General features: G+C 48.2%; 1 protein-coding gene across 1 annotated transcript in view; it reads left to right on the top strand.

The window, feature by feature from the left end:
• The first annotated feature begins 562 nt into the window (after positions 1-562).
• MET (MET proto-oncogene, receptor tyrosine kinase) overlaps positions 563-17,311 on the top strand; it is a 426,751-nt gene continuing 410,002 nt past the window's right edge. Inside the window, exon 1 of the mRNA XM_086919386.1 lies at positions 563-770. Within this exon, the coding sequence (XP_086775512.1) occupies positions 687-770 (84 nt within the window). The 5' untranslated portion in view covers positions 563-686. The remainder of the gene's footprint in view (positions 771-17,311) is intronic.

The following is a 17,311-nucleotide window of genomic DNA, read 5'->3' on the forward strand; positions in this document are numbered from 1 at the left end:
ATTGTATTTCGAAAAAATGGACAGAATTAAACATACCTCCAGAATTAGGGGACGCAAGCAAGCGTCTGGCCAAAGCCTGATCTATAACCGAATGAAACGCCCTGTTACATTTGGGACAACCGACTCCCACTGGGTTTTATCAGCTATTGGCGATGAAGGGCATGAGCAAGTCTTCTTTCTTGGACAGTCAGATTCCGCAGGCGTAAAAACGTACAGAAACATAGGCTAAGACACCGCTCATCCTAGACTGTAGACGCTCTTCCACAAGAGGCGAGAAGCCCGAGACACAACGGCTCATCTCCGTCCTTCCTGTGCCGTAGTTGGATGAAGCGGAGCTCTCCGCCGAGCTCCGTGGCCGGAGTCTGTCAGTCTGGGGGAGCTCTGGCTCAGGGGCACGCCGCGGGCGTCAGTGCTGGTACCAGGTCTGTGCCCTGGCTGAGGGAGCGGTGGGCAGTGCTGCCCGTCCGCAGCACCCCTGTAGTATCGCCACCCCCGCCTCTCGCGCAGTGACTAGCAGCCCAGGCACGTGTGGAGGAGGGGGGCGGTGGCTCTACCCCTCGGTGCACACACAGGCTCGCGCTGAGGAGCCAGAGCGCGTGCAGCAGTCCGAGGAGCCCGCCGTCCGCCGAGAGAGGAGAGCCCCGGGAGCCTGAGGCAGGAGCAGCCACATCGGGAGCTGGGGGAAGATGCGCCCCTGGCAGGCAGGGGGCGCCCGCGGCTCACCCCGCTCGCACAGTTCCTCTCGACCCGGGCCGCGGCAGTGCAGAGAGGTAGGCAGCTATCCGCACAGACCCCGAACCTTCCTGGCAGGGTCCCAGCAGGTGCATGAGCGCGGCGAGCGGGGTTAGGGGCGTGGGGTGCATGCAGCGCGGCGAGCGGGGCTGGGGTCGTGGGGGCACAAGGTTTGTAGTTTGGTTTGCAGGTAAAGCGACGTGTAAGGAACAGGTGTGTGTGCATTTGGTTTTCTAACAGCTAGAGTGTGAGTAATTCAACGTCTAGATTTCGGTTTGGGGAGTATTTGTTTTTGGTTAAGGGTTTCGGTTCCAGGAGATGTTTGGCTGGGGAAGAGGTGTGCACTTTACATTGAAGTAAGGAGGTATCACTGAGGATGGATACATGCACTTCGCTTCGGGGCTCGAGTTTTTCTTCAGATGATTTAGCAGACACACCACACAGTTGTTTTGTTCCTGTGGGTGGAGGGGTTGTGTGTGTGGGGGGGGGGGGGGGGGGGGGGGGATGGGGGAGATGCCTTTATTTTATTTTTGAACCTTGTATAAAGTAGGTGTTCGGTTAATGGGTAGTGGTGATGGTGTGTTTACGAAGGCAGAGCGATTGGGAAGTAGCAGGTGTATTTTGATGTACGGTTTTGAGTAGGGGTGAATGCGTGTATATTGTTTGAAGATAGGGTTGGGTAGGAGAAGGGTCATGTATTTCGCTGTATGGTACCGTGATTATGTGAGCAGGTGCTTGCAGTTTGTTTTGGAGTTGCAGGTTAAAATCGAGTTCGGTGCATGCTTTTCACTTTTTTTGTCAGTTAGTTTTTGTAGAGCAGCGGACATGATGTGTGTACTTTGCTTTGATTTGAATACATAGGATCATGATTGTTTTTCTTGCGAGGGTGTGAAAGGCATGAATAACGACGAATGTATTTACTTTTATTTTTACATGCAGGCGGAGGAGCTATCTCTTCATTTGGGTTGGCTTGGGGGGCTGCATGGACTTTTCTAGGGGTGGGAGAGTTGTAGGCAGGCACTATTCTGCTCAGGGTGTGACGAGTTTGGGGAGGCACAGTTGCGTATATTTTGGTTTGGGGTGTATCATTTGGTATGCTTGTGTGCTATGATAGGCGGTGGTGTTTGTTTGGTTTTGCGTGGTGGAGAATTTACTTATGTGAGGGTGCACGTGCCTGTGGCTGTGCTTGGTGAAGGATGTCTGAGCATCACAATGGCTGTACTACCTGGCTTAAGAAATGTGTTGATATTTATTTAGAAAATACAAAAATTTAGTCCAATGCCCAACTGGACACACAAGAGCTATACTATATAATTTAGATATTTGGCAAAGATCTAACAAACCCAGAATTCAAAGGGTTTGATAAAAAGAAACACTGAGTACTTCAATGGTACAAGATAAATACAAGCATGTCCACTCTAATTGCTTGTAACCTGGGCACAGACATCTCAATAACTACCTCTAGAGCTGAACTCAGTTACTACAAGCTCACCAGGAAGTATGTGCGACTGAATGCCTGACAGGGGCGATAAAACTAAATGGTGAAAGAAGGTAGACATGTCACCCCACACCCTAATCAATGTGTTTTCCATCATGGCTCGATTTATTCTACAAGGTCTTCAGCTAAGACATTATTATGGATGATTATGTACCGAATTGGTAAACCATTAGTGACCATTTCAAGAGAAGGAGACACCGAAATAGTTAAGGCCTGGTTATGGCAGGATAGAAAGAACAACAACCATTTGAAGGCCTTAAGCCTTTAGCGCCAGGACACCTCTGTCTGAGGTAACTGTACGCGCTTTATACAATTCTGTATTATTATTATTATTATTAACTCTTTCCCTTGCACAAGAGAACAAAATCAGTTACCAACACAACACATACCACAGTGTAGTTTTTGCCATATATGAATGTTTATTTAGCTCACTGAACTCAGACAATGGGTGTATTGTTGTCTTGGAATCACTGGGCATATCATTAAATATTAGCATATTTTGTAGAATGTCGAAAGCGGGACAGCCAACCAGATTTCTCAGAATTCAGTATGTGACTGCTGATATTGGACTGCTCTTCCAGCACTGTAAAAACACAACGCCTCTGTTCTGTGTGTTATCACGAGAATAACTTTTAATGAGAGGCTTGATGGATGGGTGATGTGTTCGCAAATGTGTCTAACTGTGTGATCTCAGACCTTGCATTTAGTTATTAACTTTATATATGGGCCAGTGTTTCTCTTTCCAAGGGCCATGAGTCAGGTGAGAGACAATAACCAGTAGGCTTGACCTGTTCTGAGGTTGCTGATGGCCTGTGGCACAACATGGCGCCAAAGATTCTACCGTGGCACAGATGGTCATAATGAGGGCGAGGGAGGGCAGTACACATTCTGGGGTTAACATACATTGATACTCAAATCAGCCACTTCTAGTTGGATGGTACGAACTCTGTCTGTTCCACTGGGGCATCATTCAGCAACGCTGTGGTGAGGTCTGCCACATTCGCTCTAGAAGCGCAACTGCAGGGGCTCTTGGCACAGCCTTTTAGATGGAGTGGCGATAGCACTTAAGGCGGAAGCTGCCCGCACCTAATGTTTGATTGGCTCGCAGTTTAAGTGTTTAAACAAAGCCCCGAGTAGCAGTAACAACCTCGAGGCACGTGGGCGTTCGAGGTGCCCTCATGGGCTTCCACGGGCAGGAAACAGTTCCGATCCCGGTTATTTGATTGGCTGCCGTGACAGTGATCTCACCCAGTATTTCAAAACGCCTTTTATCTGCACGGTTATTACAGGTGCACGGTGATTAGTAGAGCGGCTTCTTGCTCGGTGCATCATCTCGTGCCCTGAGGTCACGCTCGCGCCGCTGCGCTGATTCATGCTCGCATTGATAGGGTTGGTCCTGGCCTAGGGGCCGCGTGGTGAATGATGCCCAGCTGCCCTGGCTTCTGTAGGCGCTGCGCGGTGACAGCAGAGCAGGCGCCTCGAGCTAGGAGAGGGGAGAGCTGCCGTCATCTGGGGGCTGAAGACAAGGGCTCCTGCCCTGGACTCATTCCTACAGTCTGCTGCCGGTTGTCTGGACTCACTGCGCTCCGTCTGAGCATAACGCGGATCTTCCTGATAAGATAAAGAGCCAAACAGGTGGTGCACATCTGTTTCTCCACTGCAGTTTTAATATATGGAAAAAGCGCCAAAATAACACCATGTCACGCAATAACATGTTCAATTAGTGCATCACATCCCTGTGGACTGGCGCTGACAGGGCTGTGCTGAGTCACGAACTAGTTAACCCTTTCACTGGAAGCGCTTTATGCGAGCAGAAACCTGTGAGACATGGGCAGGCTGACATCAGATTGCAGGGTGTGCTGCACGTGACGCGGTTCCGGTGTTTTATCTCTTGTATTCTCAAGGTCCCCAAACTCATAATTCATGCAAATGAGCTAATTCCTCTCAGTGTTGAGGTTGGAAGCCAGTAATGAATGTAAAAAAAAAACTAATTCAAGCATTCAGTGTAGGAATAGAGGTAGTGGCAATGGGGTATCAAAATGACTAGTAGCGGAAGGGCAAGAAGCATTCATTGTAGCAGTGCCACAGTAGAACTGTCACTATTAAGGTGGTCGTTTTTTTAATAGTAGTGTCAGCCATAGTAGTTGTATTGGTAGTAGTCGTATTAATAAATAGCTGTAGAAGGTCAGTAGGTCACTCCAGTACCAGTCCTCGAACTAGCAATAGCAGTATTAGTTGTGGTGCTGGCAGTGATCGTAATAGTACCTGCAGTAGTGCTTGAGGTAGCAGTAGTAGCACTTTTCATTGTAATGGTACCGATGCTAGTAGTACTATCATTTCTCCAACAACAGTAATGCTAATAGTATCAGTATGTGTCATTATGCTAGTTTTGTTGAATGGAATATACTAGGCGAATCAGCAACTCTCATATAAGCAGTAGTAACGGTGGTAGTAATTTATTAGTAGTAGTAGTTAAAGTATTACAGACAGTAAAAGTAGTTGTTAATAGTAATGGTAGTCACAGGACTACTAGTAGTAATAATTAAAGAGAGAAGTAAATTATTGTGTGGCATAAACAGAGCTGGAACCAGGCAAGAACCCTGAAACCAGCGGGGCTGCGATTGAGGAGTTTTCAAGAATTGTCTCAGCATGAAAGAAAATATTGTAAATAATTGTGTAACTTAAATCATATGTAGAACACGTCACCAAGCCTAAGTGTAGTACATTTCTACATAAGTATTCCGGTAGCGCTAACTAACCCCTTCATCTTAGACATTGAGCGTGTGATGTCAACAGACCCCTCAAAAGGATGGTATCACAGGATCAGCTATAGGAACATGACGGACCTGCTGTGGAAACTTTGGTTATTGCATAAGAACACTCGTCAACAATGGCCTCCATGTGAATTGTTTCGACATTTCTATAGAAATGACGGAGAAGCACGGCAGGTGCCACCTAAGCATGTTTACCACCGTTCATTTATTGACACAGAGTAAACCTTTGTCCAAGGACAGAGGGCCTGTAATGGGAGAAGCACAAAGCCAAACTTGATACTAAGCAAATGCATTTGAAGGCTCTGCTCACACACGCAGCCTAAACCATTATTTCATTAAAACAACCAAGAGCCACCTGCCAACTACAATCCTCCAGTTATCTGAAGATCATGTGCAGCGCCTGTACCCATGGTTAGTGGAGTAGGACAGCACCCTTGGGTACCAACAGAGTTGCCTTCTCTAGCTGGCCAACTCATGCTGCTTTTCTTAGATTATTCAGAGGGTGTCAATATGTGGCTGTGGCGTTAGTGGATGGGGAAGGAAGGTGAACTAAACTGAAGCCAGGTGTCACTAAGTGTATAGCAACCAAGGGGTCAGATAAGCCTCTGATCTAACGAATGTCAGCCACTGTTGGCTCCAGGTACTCCCAAACGGATAGTGCGGTGCAGAGCAAAACTGCTGCATCCCCTAATGAAAAGCGCGACTCTTATTCATTACGAAATCCTTGTAAATCCATATTCATCTGGTGATGACAGTTACCAGCCCACTGGCCACATCTAAATTGCGGGAAAGCCTGTGCAATCAGGATTTTCAGAAGACACATTTCGGCTGGTAAAATCAGGTCATATTTCTCAGGGGAAAAATAAGCAGATTAAGGGCAAAAAAGGAAGGAATCGATGTGAAACACAGTTTCTCACAGTTATTCCTCATTCCAGAGGTTAAAACCTGTAATCGTGTGGTAATATTGCACTCAGTAATTGCCATTCCCTATAATATGGGTGTCTAGCACGTGGCATTCACAATGCGGTTTTTCGATAAACCTTGTAATGAGCGCACCTCCTCAGTCTAGCATAGTACCCAGCGATGGTATCAGTTTAAGACATTTAACTGTTGGAGAGAGCTCACAGAAGGCTAGCATAGATTTTCACTCACTTCAGTCATTTATTCACCATATGGCAGTCAGCGCAAACACTCTCATTGTGGTAGATTAGTCAAGTTCAAGGTGTTATGTTATTTTTGCATTGTAATGCAGCAGATTATTATTGCTTTCATGCATATGTTCTTAATTTGTGTAGTCAGCACGCTGTAAAAGGCATAATTATGAGACTGTAGAACACACATCATTCACTTGCATTTTCATTTCCTGCTATTGACTTGCTTCCCTCCTCCCGGCTTTTCCGCCCTCCAGTTTCCTCAGAAACTCAGGTTTGCACATGACGCCCTGGGGCTGAGTTTGTCAGGACTTGTGGACATTGCTGTGGTGTACATAGCGCACTGCAGTGCTCGCATTAGGTGATTTCTTATAACCCAGGGCCATTCTAAGAGGACAACATGTGCTTGGCTGAAGGTATGACCCTACGTGGAGGTAGGCAGCCTCCTCCCTTCTCACTGCACTCCATACATGGTGATGGGCATCAGTGATGTGTGTGCTTCCGGCTAAGCACCAGCTGAGTGAGCACAGAAGGCAGGTGTGCTGGGGTTGAGGATGGAAAGTGGGGGGCTATTTCACCACCCACTGCCAGGACTTTGTCCTGCATCAACCTGCTATTGCTTCACAGAAGCGAGAAATGGTATCAGAGGGTGTTACTACAGCAGTAAATATTCTCTTGGAGGGTCCATTTACTTCCTTGGACTGGTGCCTCCTTCTGTAGATTCTGTGTCAATGGGGCACCAAAGGTCAAGCCAGTCAGTACTCAGTTTTTTGTGCTACATTATGCAAAAATGAGTGTGGAATCTTCAGAAATGACTGTAAAACCCTTCCTCAGTCGTTTGGTACACCGTATCTATCACTCATCTTCAATCTCCAAAGAGATATCTTCAATTAACCTTTATAGCTTTACTAAGATCACAAAGGGCAGATTTGCTCAAAACGAAGGAGCCATGACCAAGTGCCCCTCTGACAGTGCTCATATGAGACTCGTCATTTTCATATGACACCTGCAAAAAATGGGGTTGTTGGTCAACTGGGGCATGAGCCCTGGTCAAGCAGAACCTACAATCCTTGTCAGGGTGAGGCATAAGCCAAGCCTAAGTTAACCTGTGCTCCACCCTCTGGTAGCTCAGTACAGAGCAGTCAGGCTTAACTTAGAGGCAATGTGTAAAGTATTTGTGCGATACTTCAAACAGAAATGAAGTGAAAACAACGCACAAATGGATCCCACACAGGTTAGAAAAAAAGAGTAATTTTGAATAAATAAAACAAGAGCAAAATGACAAAATCCAATCAGTAGAACGGAACGTATCCAGTTTTGAAAAGTTTAGTGGAAATCGTGCCAAAAAGCACAAAGCGCCAACTGGGGATATTAGTTGCTCGGGACCGGGACAAAGTCACATGTGTAGGCTGATAATGAAGGAGTGCACGTTGGTTAAAGGGATCCAGTTAGGCCCGCTCAGCAAAGTATCCTAAATCCTGGTTTGCAGAGCATTGTGATTATCTGTGTCAAAGATGTGTCACACAGCCGTAGCGCAGCCTGCTTCCGAGGTGCGACCAAGAGTCTGGCGTCATCGTCAAGGATCCCCACATCAATGGCTTGCAATGCAAAGTCCGGCATTGAGGGTGTGTTACTCAGTGAGAGCAATGTGTCGGTTCTGAGGAGTTGCGAGGTTGCAATGTGGAGTCTGGCATCATCGTTGAGGCTGCCGTCAACAAGGGATGCAAGGCACTGCGCCAAAGATGCATCACATAGCTGTGGTTCCTAATAGAGGCTGCGGAGGCAATGCAGGTCTTTGCAACAGGTCCAATCCTCACAGCAACGGAGTTGCATCGCTTCTGCTTGGGGTTGCGTCGCACAGTAGAGGAGAGGCATCTGATCTGCTGGGTCCACAGAGGCTGGCAGAGCACCGCGGCCCACTTCCAAAGGTCCAAGACTGGAGTGGCGCCACTTGGCAGGGCTGACTCACAGATGACAGAGTCCAGATGTTGGGATCAATGTTGTGGGAGTCTTCTGTCCATGAGGCTCAAGTCAGGAGGCCAGGCAGCTAGTCCTTGGAATCACTCTGGGGTCCTGGGTTCAACAAGTGCAGGTCCAATCCTTCTCACCCAGGCAAGAGGGCAGAAGGTCAGCACAACAGTCCTTCAGAGCAGCAGTCCAGCAGAGTGATAGTCCTTTCAGCAGCACAGTCATCCTTCTTCCTGGCAGAGTATCAAAAGGTCCAGAAGTGCACTGAAGAGGTGGTACTGAGGTCCTGTATTTATACCCAGCAGGTCTTCATTGGAAGTGGAGAGAGGCTTCTTGAGGCATGCATTTGAAATTTTCAGGCATCCTGACTTCCTTGCCATGGCTTCAGACTAACTAACAGGAGCAATGTAGCACTTTGTGTGAAGGCAGGACATAGCCTATTCAAGTGTAAGTGAGGCTGTTCTGTGCTCCTCCTTCCCATCCTGCCAGTGATGGTCCATCCAGGCACACCTAAGCTCCATATTGTGTGTGGCTGTCAAGGAGGAATACACAGAGCCAAACTGCCAACTACACCAAGTTATGTGACAAGAGACAGTCTGCAGGCAACAAATGGCCAAAGCAGGAAAATACCAATGTTCTAAAAGTGGGGTTTACAAAATTGTAATTTAAAATCCAACTTCACCATAAGTTAGGATTTTTCATTACAATGCCAAAGACACCAAACATGAATAGGTTGCCCGTTCCCCCTTGGAAGTTGCAGCTTATTAAATATAATAAGATACCTTCAATCTTATTCTATGGGACAGGGATGCATGGCAGTACTAAAATCAAATTTAAGAGTTTTTCATTGCCAGGACATATAACATTTAAAAGTACATGTCCCACTTTTCAAATACATTGCATCATGCCCCCTGGGCTGTCCAGTGCCTACCCTAGTGGTGATTTACATTATTAAAAAGGAAGGTTTGGGCCTGGCAAAGAGTTTATTTTATCAGGTCGACAATGCAGTTTAAAACTGCACACACAGGCTGTAAGTGAAGGCCTGAGACATCTTTGAAGGACTGCTTCAGTGGGAGGCACAATCAGTTCTGTAGGCCCATTAGTAGCATTTAATTGACAGGCCCTGGGCACAGGTAATGCCGCTTTACTAGGGGGTTACAAGTAAATTAAATATGCAGTATAAGAAAACTCTATCACATTTTAAGGGGAGAGCACAAGCACTTTAGCACTGGTGAGCAGTGGTAAAGTTTGCAGAGTCTTAACGCCAGCAAAAACGAAATCAGCAAAACAGGAAGTCTGATGGCAAAAAGTTAGGGGGAAAACCGCACCAAGAATGCCAGATCTAACCACTCTGCAAAACCAAAGGTCTGCCAAGGCAATGTGGGAAACGTTTCTCCTGGGAGATGTGGCCTAGATGTTAAGGTGCAGATACCAGAACCTTAAAGGTCTGGGTTTAAACTCCTCCTTTGCCGGTTGTTGCACAACCTTGAGATTCTGAACAAATCCCTTTCTATAGATGTGACTCATGTTTTACATATGTGTCATCATGTAAATATTCATAATGACTTGTAAACAGCAACCAACTAGGAAATAGTGCACTCTTGTAGTTTATCAGCTTACATGTTACTAACCCCTTTTTCCAGCACATCCCAGTCTCTGTACCCCAGTCACACTGTACTGTTCTATGTCCACACCTCAATTATCAGATTGCCTGAGAAACTCAAATTCTATTTGGCCCACTCGTCACACCACAAGCGTGCCAGCTCCTTTCCTGGTCCAAGTTCCATTTAGCCAGGTAACATTGTCTCACACACCCGGTGCTCCTATTTCTTTGATACTGCACTGAGGTCTCACTCAATTCTCCTACTGTTCATCTGTACCACCTTCACCCACCACTCGGAATGGACAGTTTTGCACAGGTTGCAGGCAATTTCCAGTGATATTTGTAATAATGAATAGGCTGAAGGGCCATTTACACCAACTGAATATTGCATAAAAAACACGTTGTACCAGTCACTCAGCGCAAATATTTATTCAAGACTGCTAAATTCCTGTGAAAGTGCGTAATTTCCGGGCACGTGTGCACTTCATGTGCTCTGGCCCAAGCCCTTCTCCTAAGGGCTGCAAAATGGCAGTGTCCACGCTGCCACTGCTGCAGCTGAAAGTATGCCATGGATGCATGCTGTAATTTCAAAATGATTATGTACACAAGCATGTAGGAAGCCAAATGCCTTGGATTATTGGGATATCGACAGAACAGAAGAACGACGTGCAAGCTAATGCTGAGTGAATTGATTAACATGCTGTGCATTGATTCCTCTTGTAAAAATACAGATGCACAATATTCATTCTGGCCCTTAGTGCATGTCTGTGTCTGTGTTGCTTGGTACCACTGGTGCTACTTCACACCTGTTTGTTGTCTCCCCAGCAGAGTACTACATTCTGCTGAACTGGGAGCCCCCCCACATGTAAGCGCAGCCCCACTGAAGGGTATCACCCATTGTTTAACGCATGGGTCTGAAGCTCCTGTGAAGCAGGGGGAACCCCTCCCTCCAGAAGCCCCCCCCCCCTGCATGTGAATGCCTATGAGATAAGGGAGCCTCAGGAGTCCCTCGCCATATTATATAAGTGGCCCTATCAATCACCGACTAACCCGCTCACCAGGCTGCTAGTTCGTGACAGTACTTGGCAGTTGCCATCCTTCCTGCTCGCCACTTTCACAGAAGCGCTGGCCCTCTGCAGAGAGCTTCACACTGCACAGCTGTTTTGAACCTTGAGCTGGAGCTCTGCACTAACTGCAGAGAGAAGAGAAAGAACCAGGAGCAGACATGCGTCACTGTTCCCTCAATGCTGGGGCCAGGCTTGTGGCTAATGAAACAGCAAGGCTTATGCCTCCTGCTTGTTAGATGAAGAGCTAGGCAGCCTAAAGAGTATAATAGATGCCCTCCCCGATCAAGAGGAGACAGATCTACTGTGAGCCGACTGAGACCTGCGTGGGGAATGCACTCAAATGCAGAGCCTCACTCAAAAGAGTATCTGCAGACTAGCTGCCTTGACTCAGCACTCACATTAAAGAACTATTAGCTACATGAGAAGACTGAAGATCCCAGAGGAGTCCCAGCAGGCTGGCATCTGACTGGTTAGTCCTCTTTGCTGCCCTATTCCCACCCATCTTCACTCGCACACTAGTTGTACAGCGCTGGTGTGTGCATCTTGACCTGTGACCCAGTGGTGGACAGGCATGAGGACTGTATAGGTTACTCAAACCAGATCTTACACTTCCTGGGTCACCTCTATCTCCAGCTTCCTGCCCTGAGAGGAACACTAAGGTGCTCCAGGGCACTTGGGTGTCTCACATCATCCGGGTCTGGTCACACTGACCTCGAAATGATTGAGCAATTGTCATAGGATCTTTGGTTTCTGGTTAATCAGTGTTCCTGATACAGCTTTTTGGCTGATAGGATTGGGGGATTGGTGCCCGAGAACACCAGGCCGGGTCTCAACCACAACACTGCTCTGTCTTTTTCAGCATCGGAACCGGGGCAAAGCACAAGCAGGCGAAGATATTTTGCTGCCTTAGTTCTGATTGTTCTATGATTATTGCCTGGGATTACACAGCTTGGATTACACATCTTTGAGACTCTAAACGTCTCCAAAGTATTGTAACGCAAGATAATAACTAGGGTCTTTGATGTGTTTTAATTCGTGCTCTTCAGCATCTTATCATCCATTAAAATTTCTAATTTAAAATATAGCAACTTTCAAATGCAGGTCTGACTGGACGTTGACGATTTGTGCGTGTGTACCGTGTTATCTCTGGGTTCCAAACCTATGTCCCTATTTTGTGTACGTTTGTGCTGCTCAAACATTCAATGCTGGAGAGTCAAGTGAAAAAATAGCCTTGGCTAATCTGATTGCACTGCAAAAGAAAACAAGGCTCAGAGGCTCTAACAACTTCCACCAGGTTTGCGTGTATGTAGCCCTGCATTGACCCACGCAGAAAGGAAGCTGAAATAGCACTGGCGCTGCGCAAGACAAGTGTGGTGAAAAGTGCTGTTAAGTACTCCCACAACTATGAGGCCTGGTTGGCGCAATAGCATTTCAAACACTGTAAGAAAGAAAATGCAACCCGAGGATGACCATGTTAATTCTGCTAATAGAACATTGTGATATTCCGGTCTGTCATCCTCTGAACTGCCTCACATATCTCGACCCAGGTTTAAGTTGTTTTTTCCACAGAAAAAAGGGGTTTGAACAACAGCAGCTGGTATGTGACAAGGTTGACTTCAAGGAGGCACCACTGGTTGTCAGTGTGTGACCAAGGGAGTTATCCATAACTATCATTCGAGGACAAACAGACATCAAGGTGCAGTTGTCCATGTTTTCTACCCTTTCACTAAATTATTGATAGGTGCATGACGTGAAGGGAGTGCAGCCAGACCCCCACGCTAGTTCTAATTTGCACATAGTTACTGGCATAGAATGGTGAAGCTGAGACACACCGGCCAGAGCGGCTGAGTCAGGGAGCCGGGGCTCACGTTTCGGGCGCCGGCGGCAGCTCAGCTCAGCTCAGCATCATGTCACTCTGGGCAATAGCTCACTAAATCTCCCCGTCGCCCCCCCCCCCACCCCCCGCTCCCTCCCAGCGCCTGGATACCCTTAGGTGTGATAAGGTTGCACTTTACAAGTGTGACATAAACATTATAATTTAGGTCCAAGGATGGAGTGAGTGAAGCAATCACGAATATGTTAGTCATCACCGTTAGCACATCAAGGACAAAAATCATTAGTCTTTGCAAGAACCCTGTAAACTGTGATCAGTAATTATGCGAGGAATCAGTAATCATTTTGAGGTGTTCTGTTTGTAAATCACAATGAAGTGAAAAAGACATTGAAAGGACTCAGAGAGTTGTCGGGAGTGGGGGGTAAAAGGAGGTTAAGACACTGAGCACCACACGGGGAGAAGGGCACCATAACAGGGTCATAGCTGGGGATGAAATGCAAACCATTGCTGTGGTGTGGCAGAGTAGGTATGAGGCACTGACCACTGGGGTAATGAAACTTGAGGGCCACCCCCCCTGTAATGAACTTAAAGGGGTTCCCTCCAGACTAAGTAGAGAGCTCTCCTTTCAGAGTACTCTGGTGAGGGAGCCCCCTGCAGCTTGCCTCCTCCCCCCCACTGCGGGGGGCCGCGGGGGCCTGTGTTACGACACTGGCACTGACCTGGCCTAAGGCGGATAGAAGGACAGGAGAATGAGCACGGTGTTTGGGGTGGGAGGGCAGAGACACTGGCGGGGCTCTCCTCATGGGTGATGAAGGATCAAGCCCCTTGTGTGAATGGGCGGCCCCATGAGTAGGAAGTTGACATGCACAATGTCTACGTCAAGTAGGAGGAAGGAGCACTGAGATGGGAGATTGACAGAGGAGCATCCAGGTGGTGGTAGAGAACATTGATGAGACCAGTGCTTTCGTCAAACCAGGAGCAGGTGCCGGAGTAGATTGAAGAAGCTTCAGCTTCGATTCCAAATGCCAGAAGCATCGATTTGCCTAAAATGTCTTCTACCCATACTTAGATGGATCTGCATAATTTAGAGCAATGGAACGGAGGACAAATTTGAATATTCGTGTAACTTACTGCCCTAGCATCATTACTTCGAATACCACTGCATCACTGTGTGAAAAGTAAAGTAGCAATAAAAAGCCAATAGTTCCAAACAATCAAATTTAAATGACTTTTTGATTCTGTCAGTCATATTTTTGTTATGATGTTCTGCATTAGCAATAAGGGAAAAAAGCTTGTTTACTGATTCCGAACAACATCTGTAAAACATCGGCAAAAAAAAATAATGCCACTATGTGAGGAGGTATAAGTACAGGTTTTAATTTACTGTCCCAAGATGACAGATGCCATTCTTCGAGAGGTCAATGATAAGAAAAATATGTGGCAAAATGCATCAAAGACCAAGGGTGGCCTGGTATCAACTGACAGATGCCGGTCACGCTAAAACAGATCAGGCTATCTTAAAAATAAAAAATGAATCAACTGAAAAGGTCGGTGAGCAACGAAGCAGTGAGTCGGGAGGTGGAGGAAAGAAGTCAACCCACGAGCATGGGGACAGAAAGCAATGGGGACCTAACAGGGTTAAGGGGTCAACTGGCAGGTGGTAGAATCAAGTATGAGCAGTGGAGGAGGGGGAGCAGTGCAGAGAATGCGGGGTGGGGACTTGAATGAGGAAGCGGTACACAAGGAGGAGAGCAAGAAACCATTTACATTCTACGGAGTGCTGAAATAAATAACAAAATTGTTCTCTGGATGTAAGCAGCTTTAGCATACACATCACCCAATGATTAGGATGATAAAGAAGCTATACTTCAGGGGAAAGACAAACCCAAGAAGTGTAAGGACAGCCATATAATAAGAAACAAGTATATAAGATTCACAACAGAAGCAATAATAGATAAGGTAAGGGCTGGCCAAAACCCACTGTAAATATTTGTAGCGTATTCAAAAGGTCTTTGACAATAAACAGCTAAAAGCTTACAGTATACGAGGCCTAACAAGTAAATCTCGCAGTGGGTGTGTGGTCATTCTTATTTCCCAAACATTCCTAATTGTAAAGAGGCTTAACACCCCCAGGCCTACTCCGCTGAGCGCCCAGTGTTGCAGAGGATTGTGAGCCCTATGCTTACTTTTAAAGAAATCAAATGTCCCGTATGGTGTCCTGGCACAAGAGTATCCACAGAGTATCCGTCAGAATGGGGAATTAAAAAGGGAGAAGATTAAATACTACATTTGAAAGTTTGAGGGTTTACGGAAGAGAAAGAAATTGGGTTAAGCATGGGTAGCAAGGAGAAGTACACCAACGTTCGAGGTTATGGCATTAGAGGACGCAGCCATCCCAGTTTGGGAATGGACAGGAAGTTCAGAGGGCAGGATTAGCAGGTTTGGGTGGTCTGATAAGAGGAGAGTCGTTTTTGATGATATTTTGGGCCAAGACCCTAAATAGTCCGATGGCTGATCCATAGGGATTTAAACATGATGTGTTTAACAGGAAGCCAATAGAAAACTGGAAGAATATGGGAAATTGAGTAATGGAGAGGGAGATTAAGAAGACGAGCAGCAGCATTCTGTACCAATTGAAGAGAATTTCCATAGTCAATTCAAGATAATATGGTCGCCTGGGTTACTGTCTTCCTTAGATGAAAGGGGAGCCAAGGGAGGATCTTACAAAGGACTTCGACGTAGTCGAGGCAGATAGGCGAGACCTGAGATATATGGTTAAAAAACGAGAGTATAGAATCAAAGACAACACACCAGTAACACACAGAAGGTGACGCAGCCTAGAGGGGGCACCTCACCCACAGCCCGATAATCCTGAAGGAATCCAAAACCTGAAGTGGGATCCCCGCGGAACTCGGGTCGATCCCATAACTACCATCGATGCCTAATCAGGCCGAGTGACGAGCCGACTGGACGCCTGCACAGGGTGTATCGAGCCATAGAGAGCCCGGGCCGGGGAGACACAATATGGCGGCGCGGAGATCACCGGCGACTGCTGCTGAACGCTAGATCTGTACCAGTGCCCAGACGGACAACGGCTGCGATCCTGTAAACGGGCGAGCACAGCCCTCAGCCCGACTCAGCACTCCGGTGGGTCAGAGGTTGGAGTGCAGCGAGGCGGGGCCCGGGCGACCTGGCGGAGTCCCGGCCCGGAGCAGCCGAAATCTACACCCCGGCTTGGGGGCCTGTAACCCTATCAACGGAACTCCACCGTTAGTGTACACGGCGGGGCCTGAGCTGCAAGTACGGCTAAAGCCGAAATACCTGCGACATCAGCGGGGAGCCTGATCCGGGGCTGCTGCGTGGCGTGACCCGCAGCGACCATCTGATGCCAATGGCTCTGACCCGGAGTCCTTTGGTCCGAAGGTAGGAGCGCAACAGAGGCGGCGCACAGGGATTGCCTGGGAATCCGCCTAGATTACTCGGACGCAGCCAACAAGTGCGCACAGCTTCTGCAGTCTGTACTGGACATAGAAGGCGCTGTTAAGCGGGGGCCTCACCTCCTTCACGAACGTTGCGCCCAAGCCCCGGCTTCGCGGGGGTGCACCCCCGACCTACGCACCAAGCCGACCACCGGGGGGCAACCCATGAGAGTACACACGGCCACTCCGAGCTGCTAGGCCCTGCTAACCCCCCCTGCTGTGCACAGAAATACAGCCAGGAACCCAGCGCAGCAACCGTAGAGGCTCAAGGCAACGGTGAAGACCGTCTAGAGGTGAGGACCCCAGTATCGGTGACCGGAAACTGAGCAGAGAGGAATCCAGGCGCAACTGAGCCCCTTCACTGGGAAATACGCCCACAGACACCACTACTGCTTCCCCATAAAGGGTGGACGCCCCACTGAGGCGGCTACACCCCGTGGCCCCGACTGGCACCGCCGGAGGGGAATTGGAAACTTCCGAGACTCGAGAAACACCTTTAAGCAACGCGCACAGTGCTGGGGGGTGCGAACTGACCATCTGCTGGGAGCCCCGACGACCAACGACTGCCTCGTCGGAGCCAGCTGTTCCTACAAGAGCGAAATGGGGAAACCACGGGGTCCGAGGGGAGACGGTGGCCCGACCGTGGAAACTCCGGAGAACACTCAGCATCCCCCATCGGAGCTACAACAGATGCAAGACAAGATCCTCGACGCTATCGCGGCCACAAAAGATGCCCTACACCGGGACATTGCCCAGGTATCGACAGGGCTGGGACTCCTAAGAGCAGATCACGGAAAATTGGTCGACAGGGTGAAGGAGGCGGAGGCCACCCTGAAGGACATCGTGCCGGAACATGCTGCGACGAGAGGGAGGCTCACTGAGGCGCTGGACCGCATACAAGCACTGGAGAGACGGGCGGAGGACGCCGAAAATCGCAGTCGGCGGAATAATGTACGCTTAGTAGGCCTTCCGAAGAAAAAAGAGGGAACGGACATGGCAGGCTACCTGGACGACTGGCTGAGAACAGTGGTGGCCCCGGAGGGCCTATCCCCCTTCTTCACCATAGAACGAGCACATCGGGTCCCGGCCAGACCCCCGAAGCCGGGTCTACCCCCTCGTCCGGTGGTAATCAAATTACTCCACTACAAAGACAGAGACTGGTTACTGCATCGAGCAAGGGAGGTGGGTCCCTTCCAAGTCGATAA

Source organism: Lissotriton vulgaris, chromosome 1_1, assembly GCF_964263255.1.
Source record: "Lissotriton vulgaris chromosome 1_1, aLisVul1.2, whole genome shotgun sequence".
NCBI classification, from domain to species: Eukaryota; Metazoa; Chordata; class Amphibia; order Caudata; family Salamandridae; genus Lissotriton; species Lissotriton vulgaris.